The sequence below is a fragment of the Fukomys damarensis genome, unplaced genomic scaffold (genome assembly GCF_012274545.1).
Source record: "Fukomys damarensis isolate Sample0158 unplaced genomic scaffold, DMR_v1.0_HiC HiC_scaffold_34, whole genome shotgun sequence".
Taxonomy (NCBI): Eukaryota; Metazoa; Chordata; class Mammalia; order Rodentia; family Bathyergidae; genus Fukomys; species Fukomys damarensis.
In genome coordinates, this window is record NW_022900946.1 from 681,768 (window position 1) to 696,401 (window position 14,634).

Below are 14,634 nucleotides of genomic sequence, written 5' to 3' on the forward strand. Positions count from 1 at the left end.
TCACCACCCCCGGTGTGGAACAGATTTTATTTCAGATATAGCAGAGACAGCACTGATGCAACTGGGCATGGCATCTGGAGCAGCTCTTCCACCCCAGCTCTGATCTCTTAAGCCTCGGCCAGGAAGGGCGAGCAGGCTACAGAGTTCTCTTATGATGGGAGCATGAGCAGTAGGGCAAGGCAGGTCCTACAGCAAGGGCCCAGGGGGGCTGGAATGGTTCACACTTCCCAGGAATCCTGCTTTCTGAACTTCTCAGGGCTGAGGGCCTAGCCCAGGACCCGTGCAGCCTCATCCTCAGCAACAGTAGTGGAGTCCCCCTCCTCTTCAGTGCCGATGAGAGGAAAAGGCCCAGTGGGCCGGTGCTGGAAGAGGGCTGCTCGGTTCTGCTGCTCACCCTTCTTCACCCAGTGCCCATAGAGCCGGAAGGCACAGTTGTCAATGAGGCGCCGCACTGGCCGCAGCGCATAGGGGTCCCTCAGCAGTGCACTCTTGGTCACTGGCCGCACACGGCGGGTACTTAAGGCCACTCGTCCAGCAGCCAGCACTGTCCACACCGCCACCTAAGAAGGGGGGAGTATGAATTCCAGCAGAGCATCTGGCACGTGGGAAAGGTCAGCAGGCGGGTGCAGACCCTGCCACTCAGGCTTACCCGGAACCGCTGCTGGGGTGAAAGGTTCCAGAGTTGGCTACCTTTGCAGCGCTCAAAGAAGGGATGCTGCAGGGCCTGCTCAGCTGTCAGGCGCTCCTCAGGATCTACCTGCAGCAGCCTCGAGATCTAGGGAAAACTCCAGAGTATGAGGGGCAGGCCTTTGGCCTTCCCCACTGTCCTGACGGCCCCACCTCACCAGGTCTTTGACAGTGTCTGAACGGTCGTCCCACTCAGGTGAATTGAACTGGTACCGGCCCTCCATGATCATGCGTAACATCAGGATCTGGCGTCGGTGCCAGAATGGGGGTGAGCCAGCCAGGAGTGTGAAGAGAATCACCCCACACGCCCAGCTGGGAAAGAGAGCAGAGTCAGGCAGGCCTAGGTAACAGGCAATATGAAGGATAGAACACACAGGAGGGAGAGCAGCCCAGAAACTCACAGGTCGACCTCCTTGCCATAGCCTGGGTGGGTTTCATCCATGGAACATTTCAGGATCTCTGGTGCTAGATACCCTGGGGTCCCACACAGCTCTGGGGAGAAAGGCAGGGATTGAGGGGATGCCACTAGGCCCCTCCAGGGCCCTGAGCAGATCTGTGCCAGAACCCCCCTCAACCTTGCCAGCATCACTCGTGACCCATTCCACCTGTGCTGCTTGCTGTTTAGCCTCAGAAGTACATAAGGTCTCTGCCAAAAAATTCAAATACCCTCCAAGGCTCCCAGTTACCCTCCTAAGAAAATCTGGTTTGGGGACTGACTTCAAGGTCTTATCCAACCATATCCTTTGCCTCCTCCCACCCTCCAGCCAAACCAACCCACCCATCCACTAATACAACTTGTTTTGTTTCTAAATACATTATACAAATGGAAAAGGAAATTTAAATTTTTTGTATTCTCTTCTGCCCATACTTAAATTTCCACTCTGGTTGGTAGAACCACTACTCAACCCAAGGTGAACAAGTGGAAGTACGGGTTTCTTAAAAGCACAGACTGGGTGAATCCCTTGTGCCAAATACTTTACTGTTCCTATCAAGGAATCAAGATCAAGTCTGGAACGCTGATGCCCAGGGCCTTCCAGGACTCTGGTCTTGATCTAGTCAACACTTTTATTCTACTACTTTGGCCACCAATTCTTCCATTCTAGCAATCTCCAGATGGCACACTTCCAGATAATTAATAGGACTAACTTGAAAGTTACTTTCTTGGGAAATTCATTCATACATGAAATGAATGCTTATGGAATGCATTGTATGTACCAAGCATCCTATTAGACACAAAATTAGATATGCCCTTAGTAAACTCACTGTCTTCCAGAAAGCAAAGAATAGAGTAACAAATGTGTCACAAAAGAAAAATGATACAAAAACCAAAAATAGGGAGCCTGGCCTGACCTGGAAGTTTAAAGTGAAACAAATTACTTAAGCTGAGGGGGGAGGGTGGAATAGGCAGGACCAAAGGTGATTCCAGAGCGAATAAAACCATATGGAAGAAGCTGGGTGAAGTGCAGACACCTAGAACCTCAGCTACTCGAGACTGAGGCAGAAGATTCACAAACTCAAGGCCAGTCTGGGCAACTTGGCAAAACACTGTCCAAAAAGAAATTTATTTTTTAGTTAAAAAAGTATGGAGAGCACTTGGGAGGCTGAGGTAGGAGGATCGCTGTGAGTTCAAGACCAACCTGGGCTACGTAGTGAGTTCCAGGTCAGTCTCAACTATACAGTGTGACCCTGTCTCAAAAAAACCAAAAAAACAACGACAACAAAAAGTATGGCGATATCGTTCAGTGGTGGAGTGCTTACCTGGCATGAGTGAGTCCTGGGGTGCAATCATCAATACCGATCCCCCTCCCACCAGTGTGTGTGCCCAAAGGGAACTAAGACACAGCATGGTAAAATGTAAAGTCCACAAGACAGAGTAAGCTCAAATCAGACTGCCTAGGTTCAAATCCTGGCCAAGTCACCTTGGGTAAGTCATCTCTTTAAGCTCATCTATTGAAAAGAAATAAATACTAACTGTCCAAGGTGAAATGGTTCTGAGAAATTGGCCATGTAAAGGTTTTGTATGCCTGCCTCATGGTTAAATCCCCAATAAGTTATCTATTAATAAATCCAGGGCAAATTCAGTGTGCTGGTACACACGTGTAATCCCCACACTCTGGGAGGCTGAGGCAGGAGGACTGCAAATTCAAGCCCAGGCTGGGCAACTTAGGGATGACCCTGTCTTGAAAAATAAAATGGAGATGTACCTTGGTGCAAAGGCCCTAGGGTCAGTCTCCAGTACTGCAATATAACAATAGTAATAAAATAAATCCAATGCAAGGCCATTGAGGCACAAGTTATAGTATATTCAAAGCTCTGAGAGGGCCGGGGATTTAGCTCAGTTGTTCCACTGCCTGCCTTGCAAGCACAGGGACCCAAGTTCGATCCCCGGTACCAAAACAAACAAACAAACAAACAAAAAATAATAAAAAACAAAAATCAAAGCTCTGAGAGAGCTGGGGGCGTAGTTATGTAGTACAGCACATGCCCCATATGTGCAAGACCCTGGGTTCATTCCCAGTACTGCAAGAGAAAAATAGCTGAATTAAGCTTAATGTCTCTCTTTTGCACTAGACATATTTCTTATTGCCAGGTGTGGTGGCTCACACCTGTAACTGCAGCACTTGAGAGGCTGAGGCAGGAGGATCTCTGAGAGTTCAAGGCCAGCCTGGACTACAGAGCAAGTCCAAAAAATAAATACTTTTTGTCATGACAAATGTATGAATACCCGGGTGAGCCCAAGTCCCGGTGCGCAGGGTAAGAAGCTACATAAGGCTGTCTGGACACGCCAGGCTTCTCGTTGCTCCCCAATGTCCTCTACTCCAGCCTCCTAGACGCTGGCCAACCCTCACTCACTTTCCAGGCAGGCACTGGCTCCACTGAGCTCCACCCCTGCTCTTCTCACTCCCTTTCCTGCTGGGACAAGCCTCAGCCCTGGAGGCCCCTCCTCGGGACCCAAGACTAAATCTGTGCTTCCTCTGGCCTCCAGCACGGCCCTCTGCCACCTCTGTGCCCGTCTGCTCTCTCATGTTTCCACCTCCCAGGTCACAAAGGCCACTCTGAACTGCATGAAAGGCTTTGCATCCAGCAGTTACTTGGCAAGTGCTCACTGACTTCCCTTCCCTGACACCCAAGACTCCATATAGAGACCCGGCAACCAGCTTCAGGAAGTTCCCTCACCTCGAAGCTTCTTTCCAGGTTCCAAGTGGCAGGAGAACCCAAAATCTGAGAGTCGGATCTGCATACTGTCATCTAGGAGAATATTCTCAGGCTTCAGGTCTCGGTGTACAATGTTGTTGGCATGGAGAAAACGCACTGCTTCCAGCAGAGACCTCATGATGGACCTAGGGGAGGTGCAGTCTCCTGCTCTGCTGCTTTCTGCCCACCCGCTCCGTTCATCCCAGGGGCTACAGGCTCTGCCATTACCTGGTTTCCTTCTCTGAGAGGGCCACCTTCTCTGTGAGATAGTCAAACAGCTCTCCCTTCCGCATCCTAAAGGACAGCAGGGGCTTAGGTGACAGATGCATAGGAGGGACCAGTATGAGACTCCTATGGGGACAGCCAAGAGGTCTGGAAGCAGAGCACTCAAGAGTCTGTGAGATGCCAGGGCAGTGTGACGTGTCTCACTGTGCCCTGATTCCTGCAGAGGAAGTGACTTCGTGTGCCATAATTTACAAAGGGTCCCTGTTATCTGAGAAAAACTCCGCTTAAAATGAAGCAATAATTACAGCTCTGCATCGGTCCTCCAATAGTCACTGTCCCACACAGCTGTTGGAGGGTGTTAGGGACACTGTCTACGCACCTTGGTACCAAGGGCCATTTCTGTAAATATTCAGAAGCCTTCGTGAGTTGTTTTCAAGGGCCGTTATTAAATCTTTGGTATTCAAGTCATTCTCTTTTGAAATACCTTTGCAGTTAATTTGAATTACTATATAACACCTGATATTCAGATTTAGACAAACCAGAAAAAGAACCGAAGGGCAGCGACAGACACCACACAAGACCAGTGAGTATGGACACATTTTATGTGTGGTCAGCTCATAAGAGGAGCCCCCGGCTCACGCTATAACCATGGGGGGCTGGGGTCACGAGAACTCTTTATTTGGTCATAATTACTCAATCACGGCACACAGAAGGCCAGAGCCTGGGCCAGCAGAGGCAACAGTTGGCCCTGGAGCAGAGGGAGGAGAGAGCAGGGCAGTGTCCAGGCCACCGAGCTGCAAGGCGGGGCAACACGTGGGGGTGGGGACACAGCTTCCCAGATGTCAGGGGAGATACTCACAGGTCAAACACCAGGAACATGAAGCTGGGAGACTCGTAGGAATCGATGAGAGTGACTGGAGAGAGAGAAAGGCAGAGATGGAGACGGAAAGCAGTGGCTTTGCCACCTGGGGCAGCGGTGCTGCTATTACTGAGCAGGAAGGAAACTGTCGGAAGGAGGAGGTCCCAAGGACTTGCCACTGTGGTGGAACAGAGTGGAGGAAAGGAGGAGAGGCTGGTGGGGGGCTGTGGGCAGGGCCAGAGGCAGTGGGGTTTTCAGCTAACAGGAGCAGAGAATGTAGCCTCACTGATGTGGGGGTGGCCAGCGACCTGGCGAAGGATGTGAGTCTCTCTCCGTGTGGCTTCCCGCACCTCCTCCAGTTGCTCAGGGCTCAGCCGCTCAGCTGTCACCTCCATGATCTTCACAGCAAACTCATCGCCAGTGGCTCGATGAACACAACGGCGGACCACAGAGCTCACGCCTCTGCCAAAGCCAGTCAACAGCCCACATCAGGGCTTCCCACCCTCTCCTTTTCACACAGAATGGAGCCTCAGCATCCTCGTGCCGGCTCTGCCAAACTGAAGATCCATGTGGACAAGACAAGCACCACAGGAACTCACCTCACTCTGGCCTACAGTAGATTCATGGTGGCCTCAGGAACCTGGGTACCCAGCAAGGGAGGCAGGGCAGGGGGCCTGATCTGAATCCATTTTCTAACACTCCCTCCATAGTTAGACCTAGGCAAGTCCCTCCCACACTTAGTCCTAGAAACCAGTGGTCTGAAGGAAAGGGAAAGAAATGTCTCTCTCTCCATATTTCACTGCCATTTCCCTGACTACTCCATGAAATCCAAAAGCTACCTACCACAACACTTCAGGCGCAGGAAGTGCCAAATAAATACGGAGCTATTGGGTGGGAGGCTAAAGGTGAGAATTACATCTTAGTTTAGGCCTAAACCTGCCACCAGTTAACTTCTGCATGAGCAGAAAAGGTTTCTTCAATTCTGTTTTGTTTTTGAGACAGGGTCTTGGTTTGTAGCCCAGGCTGTCCTTGAACTCATGGTGATCCTCAGCAAGTGCAGGGGTTATGGTGTGCAGCACTACACACAGCTAGTTTCTGCAATTCTGAAAAGCAACCAATAGTACCTTGAAGAGATGTTGAAAGGCATTAACGAGGCAGACACAGGTTCCACGTGGCTTTAGAACTTCCTTCCTTGGGCTCTGTCACCAACTCCATTTGACCCTGCAACTGCCTCAGGCTTAGATGTAAATATCTACAGGACAGGATCTTACCTCACTCGGCATTTCTTAGGCTGGTTCCTGGGCTGCCCTTCACACAACCTTACTGCTTTCTTACTGCCCTTGGTCTCACTCGTGTGACTCCTTTGTTTGGAATTGTCTTCACAGCTCGTTTCATCAAGGAATGCACTCTATAGATCCTCAAGCCAAACACAGCTCTCGGGCGTGTTATATTCGGCATATCTCAAGTGAGCTAAGAACTCTGCTAATCCTTACCACTCCCTATCATCTCATTCTTGGTCAAGTCTGTCTTACTCTTTTATAGTTTTAATTTCCTGCCCAACTACTAAGGGCATCAGAGTCGGAGTTTCATGGTTTAAATATCATTCATTTTGTTGTTTGTTTGTTTGTAATGCTGGGGTTGAACCCAGGGCCTCACACTGGGAAGTGCTCTACCACTGAGCTTCACCTTCAGTCCTTAATTACTGCACCACTTATCTGTAGTGAGCCTCTTGAACAATCTGAAAGTCAGAGGCTCCTACCATCTACATGCCTCTTCCCTTAACTAGTTTCCAAACTCTGAAGCACCTCAGGACTTAAATCTGGGCTCCCTTTTGCTCCCAACTCTATCTTCTTTGTAATCTCCTTCCAGTCCTAGCTTTAAACACCTACTCCATGCAAATGTGTCCCACTACACTGTCTCAATCCTTGATTTCTCTCCAGAATTCCCAATTTCACATGTCACATATTGTCTAAATGGTCACACCCTGTCTGTTTTCCTGGCCTTAGCAGTATTTTGACACAGCAGATGGATAATCCTGTAGAAGCCTGTTCATCCTGTGTCTTAGTTTTTAGGTCACAAAAGGCATCTTCTCTAATTGACCCCCGAATGGTAATACCCTCCAGGGCCTAAGCCTAGACCCCATTCACTTCTCTATACTCTCTCCCCTAACACTATTTACATGCTGGTACTTCCCAAATTTATAGTTCTCGTTCAGCTCAAGAAATCAAGATTCTTGGCTCAGCTCTAAGCTTTCGTTCTTGCCCCTTGCCTGTCCACTCTCTACATACCCAAAAAGAAAGATCTTTTTTTAAAAAAATGTATTAAGAAGCCTGGTATGGTGGTACATGTCAGCAATCCCATCACTCTGGGAGGCATTTAGCAAGACCCTATCTTGAAACAAAAAAAAAAGCAGCCCTGGGTTCAACCCCCAGTACAAAAAAAAAAAAAAGTAATAAGAATACCTATATACCCACGTACAGAGTACTCAGTACGAGAAGTGTTCTAAAGGTATCATTAAGTCATTCCATCCTCACAGCAACCTATAAGGTAGGTTCTATTTTTATTGACAGTTAACTCAGGCACAGAAAGATTTAAGTTCCATGTTCCCAAATCACAGATATATAAATATATATCACATCATGTTACTACCATGTTTGAAATAATCCGTTTTTACTACAAGAAAATTCAAATTCCTTATCGTGGCCTCAGGGCCTATAAAATCTAACCCCTATTCACTTCTCCAAGTTAATTTCTCTCACCTTTTCCCACTCTTAGTGGATTCTAGCCACTGTCTTGAGGCTCTGTGCTTACTTTTCCCTCCTGAGAATACAGTATATCTTGCCTCAGCTCATGACCCAGTCATTCTCACCATTCAAATCTCACCTCAAAACTTACTTATTTGGGCATGAGGTATAGCTCAGTGGTATAGTGCTTGTCAACACAAGTGCTTGCCACACAAGGCCCTGGGTTTGATTCCCCAAGAAACCTGGTTTCTTCAGAAGTTTCCCAGGCTTCCCTGTCTTCATTATTATTTTCTGACTTATTTTCTCCTTAGTACATCTTGTTTTTGCTTATTGTCTCTATTATTAGCATGTAAACTCCAGAAGGACAGAAATCTTGTAAGTTTCTGCCAACCCTCACTAACAGGGTGTAACATGTCCAGTATAGAGTGTGTGTGTTTAGGAAACCTTTGATGAATAAATATATCTGCCACAGACTATGCAAGTGAACCTTCCTTCTATTCTCTATATCCTGAAACCCTATTAATACTTGAAAACCCAGCCTAAAGATCAAAGCTTCTGGGAAGCGGAAGCTGTGGTTTTCCAGGACATCTGAATTTGTCATATAGATCGCTATGTCTAGTCTGATCCCTTTTTCAGTCAGTTCACCTGGAGTACCTCGAGGGCACAGACATCTTTTCTACCTTCCCCACTTGGACCTTTGTTTCTGGCACACAGTTGGTGCTTCAACCCTCTTCCTTGAATATATAAATGAATGAATTTGCAGGAAAACAGGGGTCAACCCAAAATACGAGTCTAGTCAGTCACCAAAGGTTCTCCATGGACCACAGACCTTTCCCATCTATCCAGCCCTTAGATGTAACCGCGTATACTAGCCAGGACCCAACCTCTCCGGAGCTCCTTTCCCTGGCTGCAGCCTCACCTTCCAATGACGTCCTTAGGGTCGTACTTCTGGTAAAACTCCTTGGCCGCGGCCCAGTCGGGCAGCTCATCCTCCGGCCCCACATCCAGTGTCATTCTGAGCGAGGTGGGGGCCTGTGAGGAGGAAACGGAGGGCAGTGAGGGCAGGGAGGCCCAAAGGGTCTGAGACACACATCGCGGATGCCAGAGATGCAAACCCTGTGGCTGGGGCGCCAGGATCCTGGGGGACGGGAACGGGGCAGGGGAAGGATCGGGACTGGGAGAGACCCCACGGAAGGGCTTAGGAGGAGAAGGGGCGACAGGGTAGGGAGGGGCGGGAGAGGGGTAAGGAAAAGGCGGTCAGGAAAAAAGGAAAAGTGGCACAAGGGCAAGCGGCTATTGCCGCGCAGGCGCACTTGGCAGAACGGGGGAGGGGGAGGTGCGGGGGCTCGTGCAGCTCACCCACCGGATCAGGCGGTCCGGGTTTAGGGTTTTGATGCGAGGCCTCGAGGGAGCCGCCGGGTTTGCTTTTCAGTCCCTTGCTTTACTTCTGGCTGCTCCGAAAACCTACGGATCCGCCCCTATCCTTTCAACCAATGGTCTGCTCCGCCGGAAGATTGATGTTCAGAAACCCTTCCGATTGGAGACAAATGGCCCAATAGGAAGCCGAAGTTATCAAAACCCACGACCATAGGATGAACCTTCAGGTACAACCAATCAACGTATGTTACCTACCACAGACCCTGCGAAAGGTGTTGTAGGTTTAGAATTGAGTCCAGAAGTTAGGTTTACTCGGAAGCGTGAATGCCAGGACGTGGGACTTCCTTTAATATTTAGTTTCCGGATTTGGATAGGGCCCCGTCTCTATCTGAACTGGAGTCTTTTTTTAGCAGCCTGGTCCAAAAAGCCTCTCTTGGACGCATGCGGCGTGGGGCACGCTCAGCACCGCGGTACGGATTTATACGGCCAGAAGCAGCCTCCTGTCCTGTAGTCGCCGACTTCTCTTGAATCGTTTCCACACCCACACCCCAAAGCCTTGGGACTGTATTAGCTTCAACCAGCTCTAAACCCACCAGATTTTAAAATTCACAGGAGAAATTTCAAAATCAGTTCAGCCCTAGGGCCGAGGATTTAGCTTAGAGGTTCTGCCGCCCGCCTTGCAAGCCCAAGGACCCGAGTTCGATTCCCAGTCCCAAACAAAACCAACAGTTTAGCCCTGTCATTCACCTTGATCATACAACAAATATTTGTTGAGTGTCTAAGACCCAAGCTCCGGATTGACAGCAGTACCAGCAAAAGAGGAAGCGTGAACCAGTATTCCAACAGCTACTATCTCAGAAATGTTCCGTTGGGATCACAATCATATAAAGTGAGAAAAATGAATCCAAGTAACTTTTTATGGACTACTTTGGCTTTATATTAATATAAAGACAAGAACTGCAAAAAAATTTTTGAAGTTTTGTTTGGTAGTATAATGGGGTAATTATCCTAAAATAGAGGAAACTAAAAATATTAATATAGTTGGAAATCAAGGTTCTTACTGTAAGAATATAGAATCTGGAACAGGAAAAGGAGGACCCTATGATTGATTGAAATTGGAGATATGATTAAAAATAGATTTAAAATGAATATAATTCTACTATTTCCTAGCTCTGAACTCTGAAAGGACCGGTAAGAATGAACACACTTACTACTTAGATACCAACCTATAAGTAATAATCCCCAATAAAAGAAACCATGGCACTCAGGACAAATGGGCAACACCCAGGCTGCAGAAGGGAAAGTACAGATGAGTCTGGAGCAATTAGTGCTGAGAGTAAAGAATGAATGAAAAAAAAAATGAACAAATGAAGACGACTTATCAAAGAGAACAGGAACCAGGTTTGAGGGGTTTTCACTCATCAAGAGTTTTCTGATGTGCTCCAGAAGTTCTCTTTGCCTAGGTAGTGACTGCCCAGGTATACATAAAAACATTCGTCAAAACTGCATACTTAAAGTCTGTATAAATTACACCTCAGAAGGACGTTTTTGTTTTTTAGAATTGGGAACTGAACCCAGAACCCAGGGTCTTTTTACACTAGACTACTACCTAAGTACATTTTTAAATTTTGAAATGTCTTGCTAAATTGTCCAAGCTAGGCTCAAACTTATGATCTGATTCAACCTTCAAGCGTGCTGAGATTACAGGCATGCACCACACCATTCCTAGCTTAAACAGAACATATTTTAAGGTAATGACAGTAATCTACGTAACTGAACTGAAAAAGAAACTCAGAATTATAACTAAGTGAAAGTGTGCTGGGGAGTGAACCCAGGGCCTTGAGCATGATAGAGAGCGCTCTACCACTGAGCCACATCCCCACGCCCAAGTTTTCTTTATAGTAGAAATGTAGAAAGAATGAGTTACTTGGGAGGCTGAGGTAAGAAGATTCCAAGTTCAAGGCCAGCATAAACAAATTGAGACCATGTCTCAAAACAAAAGTAAAAAAAAAGCTGGAGCTATTGCTTGGTGATAGATTTAATCTCCAGTTCCTGGGGGCAGTGGGCAGTGTCAACATTTTGCAAACCTCATGGTACTAAGTGATTTCAACAAAATCAGTAGGCATAATCATTGGTGAGAGCTGGGCATGGTGGTGCATGCCTGTAATCCCAGCACTTTGAAGGAGGAGGATCACTGTGAGTTCAAGACCAGCCTGGGCTACATAGTAAGTTCCAGGGCAGTTTCAACTACATAGTGGGACTCTGTCCCCAAAAAACAAAACAAAACAAAAAACCATCATGAGATAAAAAAAGGATGAGTAACTATCCATCCAAAACTTGAAGCAGACTAGAGAAATGACAGCTGGGCCAGGAATTTAGTTCAGTGGTTATGTTGCCTGCTTCAAAAGCTCAAGGTCCCAAGTTTGATCCCCAGTGCAAAAAAAAGAAATGACAGCTACGTTCAGTAAGGATTCTCAAACAGAACCTAAACAGAAAAGGCATTGCTAGAGAAAATGTTATCAAGCCAGCTGTGGTGGTGCATACCTGTAATACCAGACCTTGGAAAGCTGAAGCAAGAGCATTGCCAAGTTCAGTATCAGCCTGGGCAACTCAATCAATGTAGAGCACTGGCCTCGCATGCACAAGACCCTGGTCAATCCGCAGTACTTTTCCTTTCCAGAGCACTTTGGAACACCGAAAACAGCCACCATGTGCCTCTAAATCCTCTCTTCAGCATACACAATTCTAATTCCTTGAGGTGCACTGCTAAATTATGGTGAGGTGACCCAAAAATTCCATTCCCAGGGCACATGTACACCAATATCTAAAGCTGAGCATGGTAGCACATGCCTGTAATTCCAACGCTCTGGAAGACTGAGGCAGGCGGATTATACATTCAATCCCATTTTGGGCAAATTGGTGATTCAGTGAAACCCTACTTCAAAATAAAAGAGTACATATGCAAGCTGAAGGTGTAGTTCAGTGGTAGAGCACTTTCCTGGCAGGTGAGAGGGTGTAGGCTTGATCTTCAGCACCATGAAAAACAAAAGATTCTGTAAAAAGTTCAAATGCAGAACTACATTACACTGTCAGAATGACCACCTGTGGGAAGAAAGGAAAAAGTGATTGGGGAGGGTAGGAGAGCAGCTCAGAGTGGTGGCAATGATCAGTTTCTTGATGGCTGGCTATTCAGATGTTTGTTAGATATTAATTTGAGCTGCATTGCTTGGGTACTTTCCTATGTGACATACTTCACACATTAAAAAATTATTTAAAATATGATGTAGCCCAAGATTATATATATGAAAATTCACATAATCATACAAATAAATGTCCATATACAGGATAGTTGTTACCATTACCCAATCCTTTTACTTCTGTCAACTCTGGGACCAAATTTTCTGGACTCAATCCAGTTCTGCCATGGAGAACTAAAGCACTATAGGCAAGTCTGTGCCCATTTTCTCAACTGTAAAAGAAGAACCTGCTGGGTGTGTGGCACACACCTGTAATCCTAGCATTTAGGAGGCAGAGGAAAGAGGATCACAAGTTCGATGTCAGCCTAGGTTACATAGTGAGTTCAAGGTCAGCCTGAACTATACAGAAAGACTGTAAGGTGGGGAGGGGCAGCAAAGGGCCAGGGATTTAGCTCAGTGGTCTGCCACCTGCCTCGCAAGCACAAGGTCTCACCAATCCCCAGCACCAAAAAAAAAAAAAACAAAAAAAAACTACCACTGAATCATTATGAAGAAAAAATATAACTTGAATACAGCCTGGCATAAGTACTCAAGTAAATAGTAGTTTCTGCTACACTTCCTCTCCAGCCTCAGGGTTTCTGATGTGAAAAGCTGTGAGGTCTTTCCAAGAAGGGAAACTTCCTCTCCTGGAGCTCCTAAGTGAGGCCAGAGAGGAGCTGCAGGCCCAGCCATCAGTCACATGTCCAGCTGCTCTCACCAAAGGCCCAAGGGAGAACAGAGAGAGAATAATTAGGCAGGAGCATTGCAACACCAAAAGAGGCTTTTATTACAAAACAGATCCTAATAAAATTAAGCTTGGTCTTCAATCCCTCCTCGGCCCCTAGGATAAGAGCAGAGCAGGGTATACAGAAGGTGGCGGTCACTGAAAAAGAGATGATCACCCCTCCCCAGGCCCTTGAGAGAGCCCCCTCCTTCTGTTGTCACCAGAATTTAGCAATGTTGCACTACTGGATCCAGCACATCCTGGCTATCCCTCAGCCTGAGAGATGGCATAGGAAAGCAGCCACAGTAGCCCAGGGCACAGGAGGAGGACAGCAAGCCAGAAGGCAAAACTGGCCAAGATGAGCCTCCATGACTGGGCTCCCCAGTGCGCTGCCTCCACGAAGCGGCCTGCCTTGTGGCGCTCTTCTGCCTGTGGGGGCAGGTTCTTGGTTAGGTTCTCCCCTACTTCTGCCCAGAAAGTACCCAGTGCCCCACTCCACTCCCCCATACATCACAGCTCAAAACCTCACATCCATTTCACCTTCCTTTTTGGTTTCCTAGGCCTCATCTGCAAAATAAGGTACCTACTTTTACCCTACTTTTCAGAGTAGCCAGTTAGGCTCACAAGATGACACATAAGGAGCCCGGTGTGGTGGTGCACACCTGTAATCCATTACACCCAGCTTATTCCCCTTTATTACTCATTCCAGAGTTACTAAGAATTATTTTTTTAAACCAGGGTCTCACTGTGTTGTTCAGACTGGCTTTGATCTCCTGGATATCTTCCAGTTTCAGCCTCCCAAGTGCTGGAAGTATAGGTGGGTGCCACCATGCCTAGTAAAATTTGGAACTGATTTTTGATTCATGTTTGGTCAGATCCTATGTTCATAGCTCAGTGGGGATCACTTTCTCACCATTCGGGATCCTTTTTATGATTTTGCCCTAATGAAAACCAGACATTTTTTGTTGTTGTTTTTAAGACAGGATCTTACTATGCAGTTCAGGCTGGCTTCAAACCTGGATGTCCTCCTTCCTCAGCCAGAGTGCTGGGATTTATAGGTGCACACCATGCCCCAATTTAAAAGCCATAAATTCTTATGGTGACAGAGATAGTCTGTGAATTCTTTTGTTTTGTTTAGTTTTGTTTTGGTGGGACTGGGGGACAGCATCCAGGGCCTTGTCAGTGTTAGGCCAGCTTACTCTTCCACTGAGCTACAACGCAACCTGACTTTTGTTAAAAACACATCTAGGGTCAGCTGCAGCAGCACACAAGTGTAACCCCAGCACTTGGGAGGCTGAGGCAGGAGGATTTCACAGTGAGAGTTCAAGGCCAGACTGAACTACACAGTGAGACTCTGTATCAAAACAAATAAAAATACATCTAGGGGTGAGAAAATTCCAGCACATTTAGATTAGCCCAACTAGTCTTTCAAGAGGTACATGTGACTGCTGAGTATCAAACTCAGCCATAGAACATTTGCCTAGCACATGTTAAGGCCCATGTTCAATTCCCAGCACCCCCCCAAAAAAGCAAAAGCTGTATATGTGTAATGAAAGCCCTCTCAAAGACCCCACTGTTTCTTCTAGA

The 14,634-nt window shown here is 47.1% G+C and overlaps 2 protein-coding genes across 6 annotated transcripts in view; both read right to left on the minus strand.

Annotated features, from left to right (window-relative positions):
* Nucleotides 1-11: 11 nt before the first annotated feature.
* Phkg2 (phosphorylase kinase catalytic subunit gamma 2) overlaps nt 12-14,634 on the minus strand; it is a 16,747-nt gene continuing 2,124 nt past the window's right edge. The window contains exons 1-10 of one of the 5 annotated variants that reach the window (XM_010617424.3): nt 9,074-10,165; nt 8,630-8,742; nt 5,253-5,428; nt 4,967-5,021; nt 4,111-4,176; nt 3,865-4,028; nt 1,089-1,179; nt 846-999; nt 650-775; nt 12-560 (exon numbers count right to left, since the gene is read on the minus strand). In XM_010617424.3, the coding sequence (XP_010615726.1) occupies nt 267-560; nt 650-775; nt 846-999; nt 1,089-1,179; nt 3,865-4,028; nt 4,111-4,176; nt 4,967-5,021; nt 5,253-5,428; nt 8,630-8,724 (1,221 nt within the window). In that variant the 5' untranslated portion in view covers nt 8,725-8,742; nt 9,074-10,165 and the 3' untranslated portion in view covers nt 12-266. The other 4 variants (XM_033758568.1, XM_033758567.1, XM_033758569.1 and 1 more) reach the window with 4 other exon arrangements.
* Nucleotides 12,788-14,634, minus strand: part of Tmem265 (transmembrane protein 265) — a 3,939-nt gene continuing 2,092 nt past the window's right edge. Inside the window, exon 3 of the mRNA XM_010617418.3 lies at nt 12,788-13,476. Within this exon, the coding sequence (XP_010615720.1) occupies nt 13,312-13,476 (165 nt within the window). The 3' untranslated portion in view covers nt 12,788-13,311. The remainder of the gene's footprint in view (nt 13,477-14,634) is intronic.